Raw genomic sequence first — 19,601 nt, 5'->3', positions numbered from 1 at the left:
CAGCAGCACACTCCTTGTTGCTCTGATAAAATGTGTATCTTCTGGGCCCTCCTCTCAACATAGTCCTCTGGAGAGTTCTTGAGCCCTAATAGTACATCCACTGAAGCAAGCTCACTCCTCTGAGGCTTCTAATCCTATCTTCCACTGTCTGCCATGACAGTCTGGCATTTCTCCTCACTAAATGTGAGCCATTGTGTATTAGTTTTCTATTTATGCTTAAGAAATTACCACAGATGTAGCAGTTGAAGACAGTACCTGTTAATTAACTCAGAGTTCTGTAGGTCAGTTGTCTGGATGGCATGGATGGATTCTCTGCTCAGGATGTCAGCCTGATGAATTCTTTGCTGGAGACTCTGGGGGAAAATTTGCTTCCAACCTCACTCTTGTGGTTGTGGGACTGAGGTCCTTGTTTCTTTGCTGGCTATCAATCCAAGATTGCTCTCTGCTTCTAGAGACCACATTCATTCCTTGCCACTTGCCATTCCTCCATCTTCAAGCCAACAATAATGCATCTTACTCTGCTCGTGCTTTGAATCTCTGATTTCTTCTGTCTCTAAGCTGTAGACCTGGATGGCTCCTGTGATTAGGTCAGGTCCACTGAGATAATACCCATAGTTTAAGGTTAACTAATTTGAGACCTTAATTACAGCTGCAAAATTCCTTTTTCCATGTGTATTATTTGCCTGAGCTGCCACAATAAATTATCCTAAACTTGTTGACTTGTAACAACAGAAATTTATTCTCTCACAGTTCTGGAGACCAGAAGTCCAAAATCAAGTAGTTGGCAGGGGTGATTCCCTCTAGGGCCTCTGAGAGGGAATCTATTCTGTGACTCTCTTCCATCTTCTGGTGTTTAACAGTCCTTGGTGTTCCTTGGCTTGTAGCTTCATCACTTCAATCTCTGCCTCCATCGTCATGTGGTCTTCTTCCCCTGTGTGTCTCTGTATATCCTCTCTTCTTGTAGGGACACCAATATTGGACCTAGGGTTTATCCTACTCCAGTATTAGCTCCTTTGCTAAGACCCTATTTCCAAATAAGGTCACATTCTGGAGTTTTGGGTGGACATGAATTTGGTGGGGGGGACACTATTGAACCCACAATAGTCCACTCTCTGGCCCCCTAAAATTGATGTCTGTTTCATACACAAAATACATTTATCTCACTCCAGCATTCTCAAGTCTTCACCCATTCCAGGATCAATTCTAAATCCAAAATCTCATTTAAGTATCACCAACTCAAAAATTCCCAAATGTCATCATCTAAGTCAGGTATGGGTTGGACTCTGGGTATTAACTTATTTTATTATTCAAAGAAATGGACTGTAAGTTGGGGTTTGAAGATCATTTTGTTATGCAGGGCCAATTTCTGTATGGTAACTTTACCAGTATTGATTATGGATTATTATTACTATTAGAAAAGATAACATGTATGTAGCTAAAATATATCATGGTCTATTAAATAAATATTTGTTGAGTATCTACTATATACCAGGCACTCTTCTAGGTGCTAGATATATCTAACTGACAAAAATCCCAACCTTACATTGGTAAGAAATAATTATTTTCAGTGAGTATTCTTTATTTAATATATAAGTGAATTATTTATTTTGATGCTTTCTATTTGTGTAGAGAACACTGACGAATAGGCCTCAGAAATTCAGTCTGTTGGTTACAAGGTTGGTAAGAGGAGTGACTAGCTGTGTAGAACCTACACAGCTATTATATTTCAGCTTAGTTCAGCACAAACATTTTAGTACGCACCACTATTGGCCAGACTCTTTGGCATGTCATTTGAGGTCATGTGTGTCTGCCCACATCCTAAGTGACCTCTACATCCTCTTACTCACTCTCTGCCTCAGCCACGTGGAAATACTTGCTGTTCCCTGAACATACATCTTCATGACACTTGTGCTTTTGTTCATGTTCTTCTGTCTGTCTAGAATCCCGTCTTTGCCTTATTGGATACCTACTTATTCTTCAAGACATAGCACCAATGCTCCTTCCTCTGTGAAGTCTTCATATTTGCTATCTCCCATGGCCACAATTAATTGTACCTTGTTCTGTACTCCTACATAATTTTGTCTCTACTTGGCTCAGCATTCTTACGTGGTCTTCTTTATATTATTGTATACCAATTAGTTTCTCCAACTAAATTGTAAACTATTTAAGAGAGCTAATATTTTATTTATGTGCTTTTCACAAAGTAGGCAAATGAGTGAATAAATATAAATTTGAAATGGTTTTAAACTTCAGAATATAACATACAAAATTATTAATAAGAGTTCCTGATACTTTAACTTTTGTGGAAAATTATTTATTCCTTTGATTAAATGTTTTATTTATAAAAGCATGAGACTATAACAATTACTGTTTATGAATGAACCATTTACTATTGAATGAAAAATTAAATATTAAATATAAAAACTAAAATTTTAGTTTAAACATATTAGTGATTAGAGATTTTTGTATTTCTGACACAAAGTCTTTGGTATGTACTTTCTTGAACACCACATAAGTCATCTGTTAATCTCAAAAGTGATTGAGAAGAATAATGTACTGATAGGCCATATTTTTATATTGTAATTGTGCAAAAAGTAACCAAAAGAAGGAAGTCGTACTTTTTGTATTCTGACATGTGGAGGTAAAGGATTTTTTTGGATTATACGTTTGTGATTACTATACATATTTACCTGTTTTGATAATGGAAGCCTTTTTATTAACATATTAGTGACTTGGGGAAGAGTTTTTAATATGTTGAAAGGTTGTTCTTGGCATAGTTGTTTAAAGATGGGAAACTTGGGAAGTATAATAAACTATGAGCTAATGTGAAATACTAGAGCTTTTATTTTATAATAGTATTGTACTGCTTTGACATTCTATTATTCTATTCTTTTTTTTATTGACGTATGGTTGACTTTACAATGTGTTAATTTCTGCTGTACAGGAAACTGATTCAGTTATACATATATATACATTCTTTTTAAAAAATATTCTTTTCTATTATGGTTTATCACAGGATATTGAATATAGTTCCCTGTGCTATACAGTAGGACCTTGTTGTTTATCCATTCTATATATAATAGCTTACATCTGCTAACCCCAGCTTCCCACTCCATCCCTCCCCCACCCCCCTTCCCTCTTGGCAACCACAAGTCTGTTCTCTATGTCTATGAGTTTGTTTCTGTTTCATAAATAGGTTCAATTGTGTCATATTTTAGATTCCACATATAAGTGGTATCATATGGTATTTGTCTTTCTCTTTCTGACTTCACTTAGCATGATAATCTCTAGCTGCAAATGGCACTATTTTGTTCTTTTATTTTTTATTTTTTGGCTGCGTTGGGTCTTCGTTGCTGCGCGCAGGCTTTCTCTAGTTGCAGTGAGTGGGGGCTACTGTTCGTTGCGGTGCGCGGGCTTCTCATTGTGGTGGCTTCTCTTGTTGTGGAGCACGGGCTCTAGGTGCGTGGGCTTCAGTAGTTGTGGCACACGGGCTCAGTAGTTGTGGCTCGCGGGCTCTAGAGTGCAGGCTCAGTAGTTGTGGCACATGGGCTTAGTTGCTCCGTGGCATGTGGGATCTTCCCGGATCAGGGCTTGGACCTGTACCCCCTGCATTGGCAGGCGGATTCTTAACCACTGCGCCACCAGGGAAGTCCTATTTCGTTCTTTTTTATGGCTGAGTAGTATTCCATTGCATATATATGTACCACATCTTCTTTATCCATTCATCTGTCAGTGGACATTTACGTTGTTTCCATGTCTTGGCTATTGTGAATAGTGCTGCTCTGAACATAGGGTGCATGTATCTTTTTGAATTATAGTTTTGTCTGGATATATGCCCAGGATTGGGATTGCTGGATCATATGGTAATTCTGTTTTTAGGTTTTTTGGTTTTTTTTTTTTGACTGCGCCACACGGCTTGTGGGATCTTAGTTCCCTGACAAGGGATCGAACCCGGGCCCTCAGCAGTGAAAGCGTGGAGTCCTAGCCACTGGACCGCCAGGGAATTCCCTTCTATTTTTACTTTTTTAAGGAACCTCCATACTGTTTTCCACAGTGGCTGCACCAACTTACATTCCCACTAACAGTGTAGGAGGGTTCCCTTTTCTCCATACCCTCTCCAGCATTTGTTATTTGTAGATTTTTTTAATGATGGCCATTCTGACCGGTGTGAGGTGGTACCTCAAGTAGTTTTGATTTGCATTTCTCTAATAATTAGAGATGTTGAGCATCTTTTCCTGTGCCTACTGGCCATCTGTATGTCTTCTTTGGAGAAATGTCTATTAAGATCTTCTGCCAATTTTTCGATTGGGTTGTTTGTTGTTTTGTTTTTGAGTTGTATGAGCTGTTTGTATATTTTGGAAATTAAGTCCTTGTTGGCTGCATTGTTTGCAAATATTTTCTCCTATTCAGTAGGTTGTCTTTTCATTTTGACGGCTTCCCTTGCTGTGCAAAAGCTTGTAAGTTTGATTAGGTCCCATTTGTTCATTTTTGTTTTTATTTCTATTGCCTTGGGAGTCTGACCTAAGAAAACATTGGTACGATTTATGTCAGAGAATGTTTTGCCTATGTTCTCTTCTAGGAGTTTTATGGTGTCATGACTTATGTTTAAGTCTTTAGGCCATTTTGAGTTTATTTTTGTGCATGGTGTGAGGGTGTGTTCTAACTTTATTGATTTACATGTGGCTGTCCAACTTTCCCAGCACCACTTGCTGAAGAGACTGTCCTTTTCCCATTGTATATTCTTGCCTCCTTTGTCAAAGATTATTTACCTGTAGGTGTGTGGGTTTATTTCTGGGCTCTGTATTCTGTTCCAATGACCATATATCTGTTTTTGTGACAGTACCACACTGTTTTGATTACTGTAGCTTTGTAGTATTGTCTGAAGTCTGGGACAGTTATGCCTCCTGCTTTGTTCTTCTTTTAAAATTTTATTTATTTATTTATTTATTTATTTATTTATTTATTTATTTATTTATGGCTGTGTTGGCTTTTTGTTGCTGTGTGCAGGCTTTCTCTAGTTGTGGCGAGTGGGAGCTACTCTTCGTTGTGGTGCACGGGCTTCTCATTGCAGTGGCTTCTCTTGTTGTAGAGCACAGGCTCTAGGCACACGGGCTTCAGTAGTTGTGGCACTTGGGCTCAGTAGTTGTGGCTTGTGGGCTCTAGAGTGCAGGCTCAGTAGTTGTGGCACACGGGCTTAGTTGCTCCACGGCATGTGGGATCTTCCCAGACCAGGGATCAAATTCGTGTCCCCTGCATTGGCAGGCAGATTCTTAACCACTGTGCCACCAAGGAAGTCCCCTCCTGCTTTGTTCTTTTTCCTCAGGATTGCTTTGGCAATTCTGGGTCTTTTATGGTTCCATATAAATTTTAGAATTATTTGTTTTAGTTCTGTGTAAAATGTCATGGGTAATTTGATAGGGATCACATTAATTCTGTAGACTGCTTTGGGTAGTATGGCCATTTTAACAATATTCTTCCAATCCAAGAGCATGGGATATCTTTCTGTTTCTTTGAATCATCTTTAATTTTCTTTATTAATGTTTTATAGTTCTCAGCATATAAGTCTTTCATCTCCTTGGTCAAGTTTATTCCTATTTTATTTTTTTGGTGTGATTGTAAAAGGTATTGTTGTTTTACATTCCCTTTCTGATATTTCATTGTTAGTGTAAAGAAATGCAACCGATTTCTGTATATTAATCTTGTATCCTGCTACCTTGCTGAATTCATTTATCAGTTCTAGTAGTTTTTGTGTGGAGTCTTTAGGGTTTTCTATATATAGTATCATGTTATCTGCATATAACAGTTTTACTTCTTCCCTTCCAATTTGGATACCTTTCATTTCTTTTTCTTGTCTGATTGCTGGGGCTAGAACTTCCAATACTATGTTGAGTAGAAGTGGTGAGAGTGGGCATCCTTGTCTTGTTCCAGATTTTAGTGGGAGGTCTTTCAGTTTTTCACCATTGAGTATTCTGTTGGCTGTGGGGTTTGTCATAATTTTGCTATTATGTTGAGATACGTTCCCTCTATACCCACTTTGGTAAGAGTTTTTATCATGAATGGATGTTCAATTTTGTCAAATGCTTTTTCTGCATCTATTGAGATGATCATGTGGTTTCTGTCTTTTATTTTGTTTGTGTGGTGTATTATATTGATTGAATTGCATTTGTTGAACCATCCTTATGAACTTGGGATGAATCCCACTTGGTCGTGGTGTATGATCTTTTTTATGTGTATTGGACTCGGGTTGCTAGTATTTTGTTGAGAATTTTTGCATCTATATTCATCAAAGATTTTGGCCTCTAATTTTCTTATTTGGTGGTATCTTTGTCTGGTTTTGGTATCAGGGTGATGGTGGCTTCATAGAATGTCTTTGGGAGTGTTCCCTCCTCTTCAATCATTTGGAAGAGTTTGAGAAGGATCAGTAAAAGTTCTTCTTTGTATGTTTGGTAGAATTTGCCTGTGAAGCCATCTGGTCCTGGACTTTTGTTTGTAGAGGGTTTTAAAATTACAGGTTCTATTTCACTTCTAGTGATCAGTCTGTTCAAATTATCTGTTTCTTCTTGATTCAATTTTAGTGGGCTCTGTGTTTCTAAAATCTTGTCCATTTCTTCTAGGTTGTTGAATTTGTTGGCATATAATTTTCATAGTATTCTCTGACCGTTTTTTTTTTCTTTTTTGTATTTCTGTGGTATCAGTTGAGATTTCTTCTTTTTCTTTTTTTTAAAATAAATTTATTTATTTTTATTTTGTTATTTATTTTTGGCTGTGTTGGGTCTTCGTTGCTGCGTGAGGACCTTCTCTAGTTGCAGCGAGCAGGGGCCACTCTTTGTTGCGGTGCATGGGCTTCTCATTGTGGTGGCTTCTCTTGTTGCGGAGCATGGGCTCTAGGCACGCGGGCTTCAGTAGTTGTGGCTCGCAGGCTGTAGAGCGCAGGCTCAGTAGTTGTGGCGCATGGGCTTAGTTGCTCCGTGGCAAGTGGGATCTTCCCAGACCAGGGATCGAACTCATGCCCCTTTCATTGGCAGGTGGATTCTTAACCACTACACCACCAGGAAAGTCCCTCCTTTTTCATTTCTTATTTTTTTTATTTGGGTTCTCTCTCTTTTCTTCTTGGTGAGCCTGTTCAGAGGTTTGTCAATTTTGTTTACCCTTTCAGCAAACCAGCTCTTGGTTTTATTATTTTTTTTCTATAGTTTTTTAATCTCTATTTTATTTATTTCCCCTCTGATCTTTATTATTTCCTTCCTTCTGCTGACTTTATGTTTTGTTTGTTCTCTTTGTAATTCTTTTAGGTGGTAGGTTAGGTTGTTTATTTGAGGTTTTTCTTGTTTCTTGAGGAAGGCCTGTATCACAATGAACTTCTAAGAACTGTTTTTGCTGCATCCTATAGATTTTGTTTGGTTGTGTTTTCATTGTCATTTGTCTCAAGGTATTTTTAAATTTCCTCTTTGATTTCATCATTGACCCACTGTTTTTTTAATAGCATGTTTTTTAGTCTCCATGTAGTCTTTTTTTTCTCATTTCTTTTTCTGTGGTTGATTTCTAGTTTCATGCCATTGTGGTCAGAAAAGATGTTTGAGATAATTTCTGTACTCTTCAATTTGTTGAGGCTTGTTTTGTGCCCTAGTATATGGTCAGCCCTAGAGAATGTTCCATGTGCACTTGAAAAGAATGTGTATTCTGGTTTTTTTTAGTTGTCGTGTCCTGAAAATATCAGTTAAGTCTCACTGCTCAATTTTATCGTTTAGGATCTATGTTGCCATATTGATTTTCTGTCTAGAAGATATTTCCATTGATATGAGTGGGGTGTTAAAGTCTCCTACTATTATTGTATTCCCGTCAATTTCTCCCTTTATGTCTGTTAGTATTTGTTTTATATATTTGGGTGCTTCTGTATTAGGTGCATATATGTTAATGAGTGTAAAATTCTCTTCTTGTATTGATCCTTTTATCATTATATAGTGATATATCCTTATCTTTCTTTATGGCCTTTGTTTTCAAGTCTGTTTTGTCTGACATGAGTATTGTGACCCCCACTTGTCATTTCTGTTTGCATGAAATATCTTTTTCCATCCCCTCACTTTCAATCTATGTGTGTCTCCTGCCCTAAAGTGGGTCTCTTGTAGGCAGCATATCGTAGGCTTTTGTTTTTTAATCCAATCCGCCACTCTATGTCTTTTGATTGGAGCATTTAGTCCATTGACATTTAAGGTAATTATTGGTAGATACGTATTTATTGCCATTTTAAACCTTGTTTTCCAGTTGATTCTGTGTTTCTTCTTTGTTCCTTTCTTTTTTCCTTTTGTTTTTCTTTTTGTGGTTTGATGATTTCCTTTTATTTTATGCTTGTGTTCTTTTTGGTTTTTGTGAATCTATTGTGTGTTTTTGATTTGTGGTTATTCTGTTTTTCAAGTATGTTAACCCCTTCCTATATCTACTTGCTTTAGACTGATAGTCATATAGGCTCAAACACATTCTAAAAAAAAAAGAATCTACATTTTCTTACTTTCCTTCCCCACATTTTATGATTTTGATGTCCTCTTTTACATCTTCATGTTTATCCTTTTGCTGTTCATTGTCATCATTTTCACAAAAATGTTTTGATTTTTTAAAAATCTGTGTACTGACTTATTTAAGTGATTTACTTTCCAATTGTGATTTTCTCTTTTCTATACATTCTTGCTTCTCTTCTATTTAGAGAAGACCTTTCAATACTTCTTTTAGGATAGGTTTAGTATTGCTGTATTCTTGTCAGTTTTGCTTATCTGAGAAATTCTTTGTCTCTCCTTCTATTCTAAATGATAATCTTGCTGGGTATAGTATTCTAGGTTGCACACTTTTCCCTTTTAGGAATTTGAATATATCTTGCCACTCCCTTCTGTACTGTAACGTTTCTGTAGAGAAATCAGCTGACAGCCTTATGGGGGTTCCCTTGTAACTAACACTTTGTTTTTCTCTTGCTGCCTTCAGAATCCTCTCTTTAACTTTCGCCATTTTAATTACAATATGTCTTGATGTAGGTCTGTTTGGGTTCATCTTGTTTGGGACTCTGCTTCCTGTACCTGGATTTCTGTTTCCTTCTTTAGGTTTGAGAAGTTTTCAGCCATAATTTCTTCAAATTCATTTTCGATCCCCTTTTCTCTGTCTTCTCCTCTGGAATCCCTATTATGGGTAGATTGGCAAGCTTTATATTATCCCATACATGTCTTATATTGCTTTCATTTTTTTTTTTAATTTGCCTATCTGCTGTTCTGATTGGGTGATTTTCATTATTCTATCTTCCAGATCACTTATTTGTTCTTCTGCATTATTCATTCTGCTGTTCATTGCCTTTAGCTCAGCTTTCATCTCAGCAAATGAGTTTTTAATTTTTCTTGGCTCCTCTTTATAGTTTCTAGCTCCTTTTTACCGTATTCTGCATTTCTGTCAATAAACTTTCCTAATTCCTTCAGTATTTTCATTATCTCCTTTTTGAACTCAGCGTCTATTAGACTGAAGAGGTCTATTTCATTGTTTGTTCTTTCAGGGAAATTCTCTTGGTCTTTTAACTGGGACTGGTCCCTCTGCTTCTTTGTTTTACTTATATTTCCCTTACTCTGTGAGTTTAGGAGAAACACTTATCTACTGTGGTCTTGGAGGGCTGTTTATATGTAGGAGCAGCCCTGTGTAGCTTGTGTGGTTTTAATATTTCTGGTGTAAGGGTTGTTTCAGTATGGATGCCTGCTGTCTCTTTCCTCAGTGTGTGCTGGCTGTTATCCCATTGATAGGGGGTGTGCAGAAGCAGTGGCTGGCGTTCTCTCCCAGAGCCCGCAAAGGTGGCAGCTGGCACCCGCTCCCAGAGCTCTCGGTGTGGTGGTGGCTCACTCGTGCCCCTGGAGCCTGCGATGGCATCGGTGGCTCATGCCCACCCCTGAGCCCACAGCAGCGGTTGGTGCCTGCTCCTGGAACTCGTGCAGGCAGTGTCCTGTCGCCTTAGAGTGCGTGTGCAGGGAAGGAGGCTGCTATGTCAGGTCCCGCCCCTCCCCTCGCGTGCCCTCAACAATGGCACCTTGCCTCTATGGTGGGCTGGGCTTCTTCTGCGTACACCCTTGGTTTCAGTCATACCAAAATCCAGCCCCTTAAGGCTGTCTCCGCACAGCCAACCCCAGTCTTCTCCCCAGGTCTGACCTCCAAAGCCCAAGCTTCAGCTCCCAGCCCCCGCCCACACTGGTGGACGCACGTCTCAGGCTGGGGAGTGCAGTGCTGTGAGACTGACCGTCTGTGCAAGTCTCTTTCCATTCTGCCTGCTGCACACCAGTTCTGTGCTCTCTTCTGAGGCTCTGAAGCTCCCCCTCCACCCCAGCTGGTCTCCCCACTGGTGAGGGGACTTCACAGGGTGCCGGAACCTTTCCTGTTTCACAGTTCCTTCCCAGGGGCGCAGGGTCCTGTCCTGATTCCTTTCTCCCTCTTTTTTTTCTTTTTTCTTTTGTCCTACTTGGTTATGTGGAGATTTTATTGCCCTCTCAGAAGTCTGAGGTCTTCTGCCAGGGTTCAGTAGGTGTTCTGAGAATTGTTCCACATGTAGATGTATTTTTGATGTATTTGTGGGATGAGGTTAGCTCCACATCCTACTACTCCACCATCTTGATCCCTCCCCTTGACATTTTATTCTTATTTGGAATTTTTGTTTAAATAATGGGTAAAACATAATAAAAGAAAATTGGTTGCAATTTACTGTCTCCCTCCATTGGCAAATAAGACATTCTATTAATTGTTTGCTGTTATCTATTGCAGGCTTAGTCCCCCTGTCCTTCCACTGTGCTCCTTAAAGGAAATACATCTGTCCACTGACAAATTTTTCAGAATGGAACCATCTGAAATTACCAATGGTTGTTTTCTTTCTGTTCTCACAAGGGAGGTAAGGATAAAAAAAATCCCAATCCATTTCATACTTAGGAATTAAGAAACAACAAAGTCTCATAAGAGGAACATAGGAACTTTCTGAACATTTCATAATGGTATGCTTATTTCATAAATAGCTAAAGGGCAGGAAAAGGAATTACTATCGTATGGTGGAAATCCCTATTTTTATCTTTATTGTCCTCCTGAGTGTTTTTCCCTTGCCTGTTCTCCACCCCCACTTCTCCAAGCACTTTGTCAATATCCAGTTCATTTTAGCTCATAGGTAAGAAATAAGCTCTGGACATATATACACTAATATGTATAAAAAAGATAACTAATAAGAACCTGCTGTATAAAAAAATAAATAAAAATTCAAAAATTCAAAAAAAAAAAGAAAGAAAGAAGCTCTGTAATTCTTTTTTTTTTTTTTCTATCAGGTTCACAAATGGGGAGATTTAAGTACAAAGAAAGTAATTTCCTGAGGCTTATAGGATATATTAAGAGACTAAGGTCTAAAAACTATTTCTTTTAGTATAACAAAGATACTCTTTTATCTTTACTGAAACACTGATAAATATTTGTAATATGCACAGTAACAGTTAACTCCCACATTTAATTATAGCGGGACCCATCTGAGACAGTGTCTGTGAAAGATGTTTTGGCCCGTGCTGCAGCAAAGGGTCTACTGGATGGGATCGAGTTGGGCAAACCTTCAAAACGGGAGAAGAAGAAGAAAAAATCAAAAATGTCATTGCCAAAATCTTCCACTTCTGATAGTAGCAGCATCCAGATGAAAATTGCTGAGTTCCTGAGTCAAGAAACTAACGCAAGTACTCATCAGTCAGAGACATTAACAACAAAAACATCTCTTCCACAGAAGAATACAAATCAAGTGGGTTCTTCCTCACAGGTCAGAAAATCCAACAAGCCCACCACCAATCCTTTAGTGCCTACATTTATGAAGAACACATCTCCCTCCAGACCATACAAACGGCCGACAAACTTTTTAAGACCTCGCCCAGAAGACAGAATGATTGCACTGAAACCCATAGAGATTGTTTTGCCTCCAGTAATGTTGCCATTTTCTAGTCCCCAAGGGATCAGATCTCAGATACCAACTCAGCATTTTTACTGTCATTGGGTTGGGCCCAAGACTGTCATGCCTGGCTATCTTCCCACACCATCAATACCAAGAAGAGGGGAAAAACCTAAAGAAAACTTACCTTCCTCTCTACCCAGACATCCTCGACCATGGCTTTGACTGTCTTGTGTTTTTTACAGGGGTCAAGAGTAGTAGATTTCTTTTTTCAAAGTCTGATATTTCTCTGAAGGTTAGACATCCCTACACAAAATACTCATCCTTTTGGTCACTTAGTATCTTCTAAATGTGATTATTACCTTCAAGTGAATTAAGACAAATGAGAATAATATAGGTGAGTTAAGCAAAGCAGAATTCAGAGAGTTCAGTAGCTGGGTGCTGATCTGTTTTAGAATGTCCAGTTGTAGACTCGGTATCGGCTGTTAGAACTTGTCTCACTCTTGCTTTCTGTCTGGACTTAGGACACTGGTTTTAAAGCTGCAACAATTTTTCCTGAAGGGAAACACTGTGTGCCTTAGAACATTTCAAAGTTAACTTGTGAGGCAGTTTATTAGAAAGCGTAGGTTTGGAAAAGATGCTCTTGCACGGACTATAGATTGCTCTTCAGTATTGAGTCAGCTGTAGTTTAACATTTTCAATCACTATCGAGGTTGATTTTTTTTTCTTAAACATCAAAATAGGAGATGTTATGAGCTTTTGTAATGTGATTGAGGTTGAGTATGAGTAGGAAGAACAGGAAAGTCCAAAGTTCTAGGTGTGAGGAGTAGTTCAGCTGTCCATTCACAGAGTGAAAACTGTTTCTCACTGGAAGAACCTCTAGGATCCTGAGCAGACTGAACATAAGCTCTCCCTTTTAACTGTTTATGCCAAATACTGTTGTAAAAAAAGTGACTGTAAGCAAATTTCCATCTAAATAGTAATTCTGAGGAAGAGGCCAAACTGTTGAATACAAGTGACACCCCTATTGTTGAAGAAATCTATACAAATTTATGATTCAAAGATCAGGTGAGATGATGGTCATTTCAAGTGGCACACAGTAATCAAACTTTGGTAAGTCATTTCTGATGCTCAATTAAAATATATTGTAGCACTATTTTAATTATATTAAAAGTCAGTTTATCTTGACTGTATTATCAATTGCCTTCCAAGAATTGGTTATGATTATCATTTCTGGGTCTACTGATTTTTTTTTCATCATGGCAACAGAAAGTGACATTAAATCAAATATGTTACAACTATAAATCCTACTGTTTAAAAACATGTTCATAGACACATTCAAAGAGTTTGAATTTAAAGTTGTGTTTTCAGAATCCAGTTGTGTTGAATAGTGTTAGATAAATTCCTAAATTTCAATTCAGGTGGCATGATTTTAGTAGACTATTATCCTCTTCAAGATGAATATTTAGGTCTATTTCAGCTCTAATATTGTATAATTTTCTCACTTGAAGTGAGGATAAAAAAGGGTGAATTTCATTTTAGCAGTAATAAATGTTTTTAACTGAAGATTTACACTTACCAGTAAAATGTGTTAGTGAAGAAAGGAAACATGACTTTTTATACTTGAACCAGACTTAATATTTTTAAATCCCAAAAGAATTGTTATGACTCTTAAAAAATACAGAAATGTTTTAAATGCTCAGCTTATTTTACTGCTTTCAAAAATCAAAAACTATATAATCTTTGCTCTGAAAGTTATAGTATGGTTTCCTCCTATTCCTACTCTCTGGCTTAGAGCCTTCCGTGCCTTAGAGCCTTCCGAGGCCAGTGCAGCTGAACTGAACTTTGTTCAGTAAAGAGCTGATATTTTATCCCAGGGATCTTTTATCCCTTTCCTTACATCTCTCCTCTGCCCCAGGCTGAAGAGTATTCCATTGTCCAAAAGTAGCAGGTCTGAGATTTTTATTTTCTGCTAATAGTTATTATAAGAAGAAAACTCACACTGTTATGAAATAGTTCAGGACATTTTTCTGATCTCTATAGCAGCATGTGGTTCATGTCACATCACAACTTTAGCCACTTATCTTCAGTATCTCATAACATGAATCCTGTCATAAATTATTTTTCTAAGTATATGGAGATTCTCAGTTAAACCATTCATTCATTAAGCCTGCAGTTTTCTTCTTTGGAATCTTCTAAGAAAGAAGGATGTGATCAATTATTTAAATATTTTGGTAGACTAAAAAGGGAAATACTTTGGATTAAAACAATATGGGAGAATTCTAGTAAAGGAGAATATTGATTACATTGACATTTTTCTTTTTTCAGCTTCGAAAAGTGCTGTAAAAATCTAAAGTAATGAAATTACTGGTTTTTAGATACTCCAATAGCAAATTCAGATTTTTAATGTGTAATTATTTACCACTATATAATACCTGAAACCAAATGAAATTTTGCTCTTTGAGAGTAACTAACTGCTTTTGATTGAGGAAAAAGGTAAACTACTGGGGGAAATGCAAGATGAACAAAAAATGGGTACACACTTTAAATTCTATTTATCTTCTTCCATATGTCTAACAGTTAAACTAAACCAGATTAAACTGCTGTTTTTCTAGTCACCTTTCATTTTGGATTTAGTGCCTGTACAACTATCTTTCATTCTTTGATATCAGGCTCTTAAAGGAAAGATGGACTTTCTTAACACTAGAAAGAGTGCTTACACAAGCATCAAGTTGGTGACTGAACAGGCCTCTATGTCCAAAATGCCAGCTGTCCTTCCTGAGTACCAAGTAAGGACCATGCGATGAATTATTCAAAATTTAAAGTTACTTTCTAGTTCTTACCAGGTGGAAATATACAATAACTAATCAAAGCAGAATCTTACATTACTAAAATGACTTTTAATTTGAGGTAAGAATAATTTGAAAATAAAATGACTGGCGTGGAGACACTAAACTTTTATTTCTATCTGGATATGTATGACTGATGTCAGATAAATGAGCCAAACATTTTACGCAGCTAAGTTTATTCTCACAACATCTTACATTTAAATGTGTAAAAATGGTCAACAGCAAAAGGGGCAGAAAGCAAAACCAAATGTTCTTTTGGGATAAACAAGCTGCTTTGGATGGCAGGGAGCGCTCTCACTGATAAAGTGTGAGCAGTATCTTTTCCCTGAAGCTGAAATAAACTTCATTTTACTGGCTGTATAACACACGTTAGCTGTGTATTGGGTTAAGTAAGCCCGGCAAACTAGAGAGCTAATGCTTTTACTAGTTAAGCTGTGCTAATATCAGTTAGGGAGATGTTTCTCACATTGTTTATGATATCTTGAGTTTGTGTTGCAATGCTTATGAAATGAGTGTGTGTCATATAAGAAGAGGAGGAAAGATTTAGGGCTTCTAGTAAATGACCTTGTGTAGAATCGTACAAATGTTCGTCATAAAATCGTAAAGTGGAATTTTTTAAAAAGTAGCAGTGCCAACAGTTTATCACCAAGAGCTTATTTTAATGGAAATGGGTCTAATGTTGCTTCATGCAGTAAGACAGACACAAACAAAAACAATGGTCCTAATTAGCTATGGGTGATCATATATCCAGGTGTAAACAAAGGGCAGGAGGACATGTGTCTCTTAGATGAGCTCACACGTGTTGTGAAGGATATAAAAACGAAGCACCAAGCAGTGCTTTAAGTTTGCAAAGTAAAGTTTTTAGCCATAGGCATGTTGGCTATTCCCCTTGATGCGGCCAAGGACCACATATGTGAGTTGGCAAGTATGCGTCTATCTAGCTGCTTTTAAAAAATAAAAGGAACTTTTAAGTATTTTGCCTTTTCTTATACATATTCCAATAAAAATGTGACTACAAATCATTACAAAACCACCTTTTAGGCAATGTATAGTTCACTGAGATTACTTAGACCTGGATACATTGAGAGATAATATCCAGTAAAGATAATACATTAACACAATAATGCAGTATATTTCAGTAAAAATAGAATAAATAAAATAAAAATATTTTAAGCTGTATTTAACAGGTTAATTAAAAAAATGATAAGACATACAAGGCATAGTGAACATGGCTGCCTGTTTACCAAATCACAGATACAAAGAATGCATAGATAACTGAAGTGTCACTACAATATCAGGTAAAACACTAGCATCCTTTCACAGATAATACACACATACTTTCATACATACTTTTTGGCCATGGCAGAAAGTGTCTGAACATACGGCTTAACATAATTAATTTTATAAAATTAATTGCATTTAGTATGCAAAGCTATTTTTAAAACAAAGTATCTGCAGTAAAGTTTTCAGTATGTAAAGGCTATCATTCATCTTAATGCATCCTATAATTGCATATATAAATCAGTTTGCTACTTAAAGCTAGCTCAGTATTCTTGATCCTGAAAACATATGTATGCCTTAAAAAAAAAATGAATGGGTTCTGGTAGAGATGTCCAATATAAAAGTGGATCACTTTTTTAAGAATTTTGAAGTTTATCACACTAAAATGTTTGTTTCACTGTGGAGGTCAAGATGAAAGATCATCAAGATTGAATTTTGAACAGCTTTTCGAAGGGCACAGTAAGGATTTTCTTAATGCAGTAATTTATTAGGATGTCACTGGTAACTTTAGTAGAATAGTATATAGGCTGGTGAGAAGTATAATCCATTTCTAGAGTGGCCTCTCTTTTGTCATGACACTAGGGTGCTAGCAGACAATTCCAGAATTCTGAGAGGGAACAGAGGCAGGAGGCCACCTACTCATTCCATCATGTTCTCTGGTGGCTAAGTATCATGAGTTAGGAATATTTCTACCACATGTAACATCATCTCTGGATAGTCTTGTGGGTTGAACAGGATGTGCTGCATGTAGAATCCTGTCCTCTACAACACATTTGAGGCACACTGCAGGAAAACTGAGAGCGGGCAATGGTTTTAAATCACGGCATGAGTAATTTGGACATACTTCCCTTCTTATACAGGGAATCCTAAGATTGCCTGACAATAACTGGATATGCCCAAAGTAATTTTGGAAAGACTCCTCCTGACTGGTGTGGAAGCAGCATAACTTAATAACTGGGAGTTGAGAAGCATGGGTCCTAGTTCCGGCTTTCTCACTAACTTTCTTGAGATCTTAGGCTAGGTGACTGAGCCTCTTTAATTCATATTTTTTATTTCTCAAATGTGTTTAGTACCTTCTCTACCTTATAAGGCTCAAATGTGACAATAAGAATGTGGAAACCATTTTGACACGTACATAGCAGTAGATAAACATAAAGCATTACTTTTACAACGATGTTGTAAAATAATTTTATCACTGAAAAGTAAACAAAACTAATGTTTAGATTGAGCTTCTTAGCAACTTCTTCTTTAAAACATTATCAACAGGTGTCTAAATCTGTTTATCTTTACAGCTAAGTCATCTATAGATAGAGAAGCAGAAAAGTGCTGTTTTGGGGAAGGCTGTTAAATAGTCCTTTGTTCCTATGTATATTTTGCTCTGATATGAAATTTTTAAATCTTGAAAATAAATGGAAAAAATATAAATTAAAAAATATATCTAGAGCCCAACAAATTTTAATATTAAATACATAAATTCAGAAAGGTTCAATTTAATGGTTTGTTGCCATGGACATTACATGATGGACAGACAGCTTTCTGGGCAAAAAGCATTAAGGTAAGATTGAGCTAGATGCAGAATCCTAGCAGAACATTTACCTAGGAGGTGGAAAACAACGTGGTGGTGGAGATCTGAAATATAAATGACATTTCCCCAACTCCAAGTTGCATATTGGCTAATTATCAAACTAAGGATGAAAGGCTTACGAGGAATATTTCATTTTAATGTTTATGTAGAGAATGGCCATAGTGAACTATAATTCTCTAGCTGCATTGTACAGTATAAGGCAGAAGTTTGAAATATGTCCCACCCAAAATGCATTATGATTTTGTTAATCTCTTTCTTTTTCTTAATAATCAGTTTGAAAACCATCTGAACAGAAAGGCTCTTTTTGTTGTTCTAATTTCTGAAATTTAGTTTTTCAATTTTGAAGCTTCACTTTTTTTCCCAACATCCCCCAAACAGCTGTAGACATGAAATGGTGTCCATGTGTCAAAGAGCTCGTCAAGGAAAGTTGCCAGTTGGTTTCTATACTGATGCCAACAGCCAATTTTGTCAACCAAAGGTTCAATTTTATGAAAAACTAAAACAAAAGCTCATCATCCTGTTTTTACAGCAATTCAGTGGTATCCGGTATGCAGTGTCTACTCCAATGTTGAAAACAGGGCAAAGTGCTGTAGGACTTAAAAGTTGCTTGTGGCAGATCCAGTCAAGAAGACAATGAAACTAACCCAGGTGTCATTCACTCCAAGGACTCAGCTGCTTCACTGGGAGGGGTGTGGCCACATTCTTCCCTGTGTGTGTGAAGTTACATAATGTTCACGATATTTACAATAAGAAAGGGAGCTTCCACTGCTCATGATGTAACTTACAGCAAAAAAAATTAGTCATGCTTCTTTTCATATCACACGACGGTGGCAAGACGAGAGAACATGCTTGTCTAACACTGTTTGGTTAGGTTATTAATCTCTGAAGACAAAGCATCAGCAACTGAATGGAAGGCCAGAGATCAGCTCCTCTTCTTTAGTGTAGCTATTCAATCTTCAGTAAATATTACAGGATCCTTTCACATATGCAGCTACGGCATTTCTGTGACAGGGCGTTTCTGTTTCAAAGTGTCAATGAGGGATAAGACCCCTCGTTTTACATTGGTTGTGACTCTCCTGGTCACAGAGTCTGCTGGTGGAGGAGGTGGTCGAACTTTCTGTGAAGGCGGCCTGGCTACCAAGCACTTCTGGTATCGTAACTGAAATAAAAAAGTTTTATGGTCGTTAATAACGTATCATCCCTTCTTGTTTAACGTGATTTTAATTCACCAATATATTTAACTCCCAAAGGTTAACGACCTGGCTCCTAAACATGAATCCAAGAGTTTATTATTTTTTTCCTTAATGTGGAGTGTTTTATTTTTTTTATTTTTTTTTTATTTTGGAGTGTTTTAAATACTCTTGAAGTTCCCTATATTGTTAGGCTGCGATGAATATACCTCATAGTCAAAGAGCTAATGAAAAGAAAAAGGATTGGGAGGGAAATTATTAACTTTTTCCTCAGACAGGTAATGAAGTAGGTGTTTATGGCTAACCGAGTGAGGGTCAGCATGGTAGAAAGGGCAGGGTTTGAATCTGGCTCTACCACTTGTGAACCATATGGCCCCAGGCAAGTTATTAAATCTCTCTGAGCCTCAGTTTCTTCATTTGTAAAATGGCTGAAGAATGGCGACCTTAAAAGACAGTGTTATGATTAAGGAATACCTGCAGAATGCCTAAAATAGGCCTAGCAACACAGAAGGCATTCATAAATGTTTGTTCCCATCCTGCTTTAATTTTTTAAAAAAATTATTAAGATTTTAGGATATATTTTATATACAAGTCTAAATCTTAATAGATTTAATTTTTAAAAATCCATTAGCACTGGCACCAGGGACAGTTTCCATCCTTCAGAAACAAAGTCACAATCCACCTGCTTTTGTATTAATGCAAAGATAAGTAATTCTTCAAAATTAGATTAAAAGGTTAAAATGTATCAAATGCTTTTTTTCTAATCCAAGCACTTAAAA

General features: G+C 37.1%; 2 protein-coding genes across 25 annotated transcripts in view; one reads left to right on the top strand and one right to left on the bottom strand.

The window, feature by feature from the left end:
* The window catches only part of NSUN7 (NOP2/Sun RNA methyltransferase family member 7), a 64,983-nt gene extending 46,570 nt beyond the window's left edge, over positions 1–18,413 (top strand). For 4 of the 5 annotated variants that reach the window (XM_082464213.1, XM_082464211.1, XM_082464212.1 and 1 more), the window contains 2 exons: positions 10,774–10,897; positions 11,504–18,413. In XM_082464213.1, coding sequence (XP_082320339.1) covers positions 10,774–10,897; positions 11,504–12,142 — 763 coding nt within the window. In that variant the 3' untranslated portion in view covers positions 12,143–18,413. The remainder of the gene's footprint in view (positions 1–10,773; positions 10,898–11,503) is intronic. The other variant, XM_082464215.1, reaches the window with a different exon arrangement.
* APBB2 (amyloid beta precursor protein binding family B member 2) overlaps positions 14,926–19,601 on the bottom strand; it is a 363,347-nt gene continuing 358,671 nt past the window's right edge. For all 20 annotated transcript variants that reach the window (XM_082464206.1, XM_082464207.1, XM_082464202.1 and 17 more), the window contains one exon: positions 14,926–18,791. In XM_082464206.1, coding sequence (XP_082320332.1) covers positions 18,624–18,791 — 168 coding nt within the window. In that variant the 3' untranslated portion in view covers positions 14,926–18,623. The remainder of the gene's footprint in view (positions 18,792–19,601) is intronic.

This window comes from Balaenoptera physalus (assembly GCF_965194825.1).
Source record: "Balaenoptera physalus genome assembly, chromosome: 5".
Classification (NCBI taxonomy): Eukaryota; Metazoa; Chordata; class Mammalia; order Artiodactyla; family Balaenopteridae; genus Balaenoptera; species Balaenoptera physalus.
Note: the sequence above shows the minus strand (reverse complement) of the source record. Positions and strands in the feature narration are given on the sequence as shown.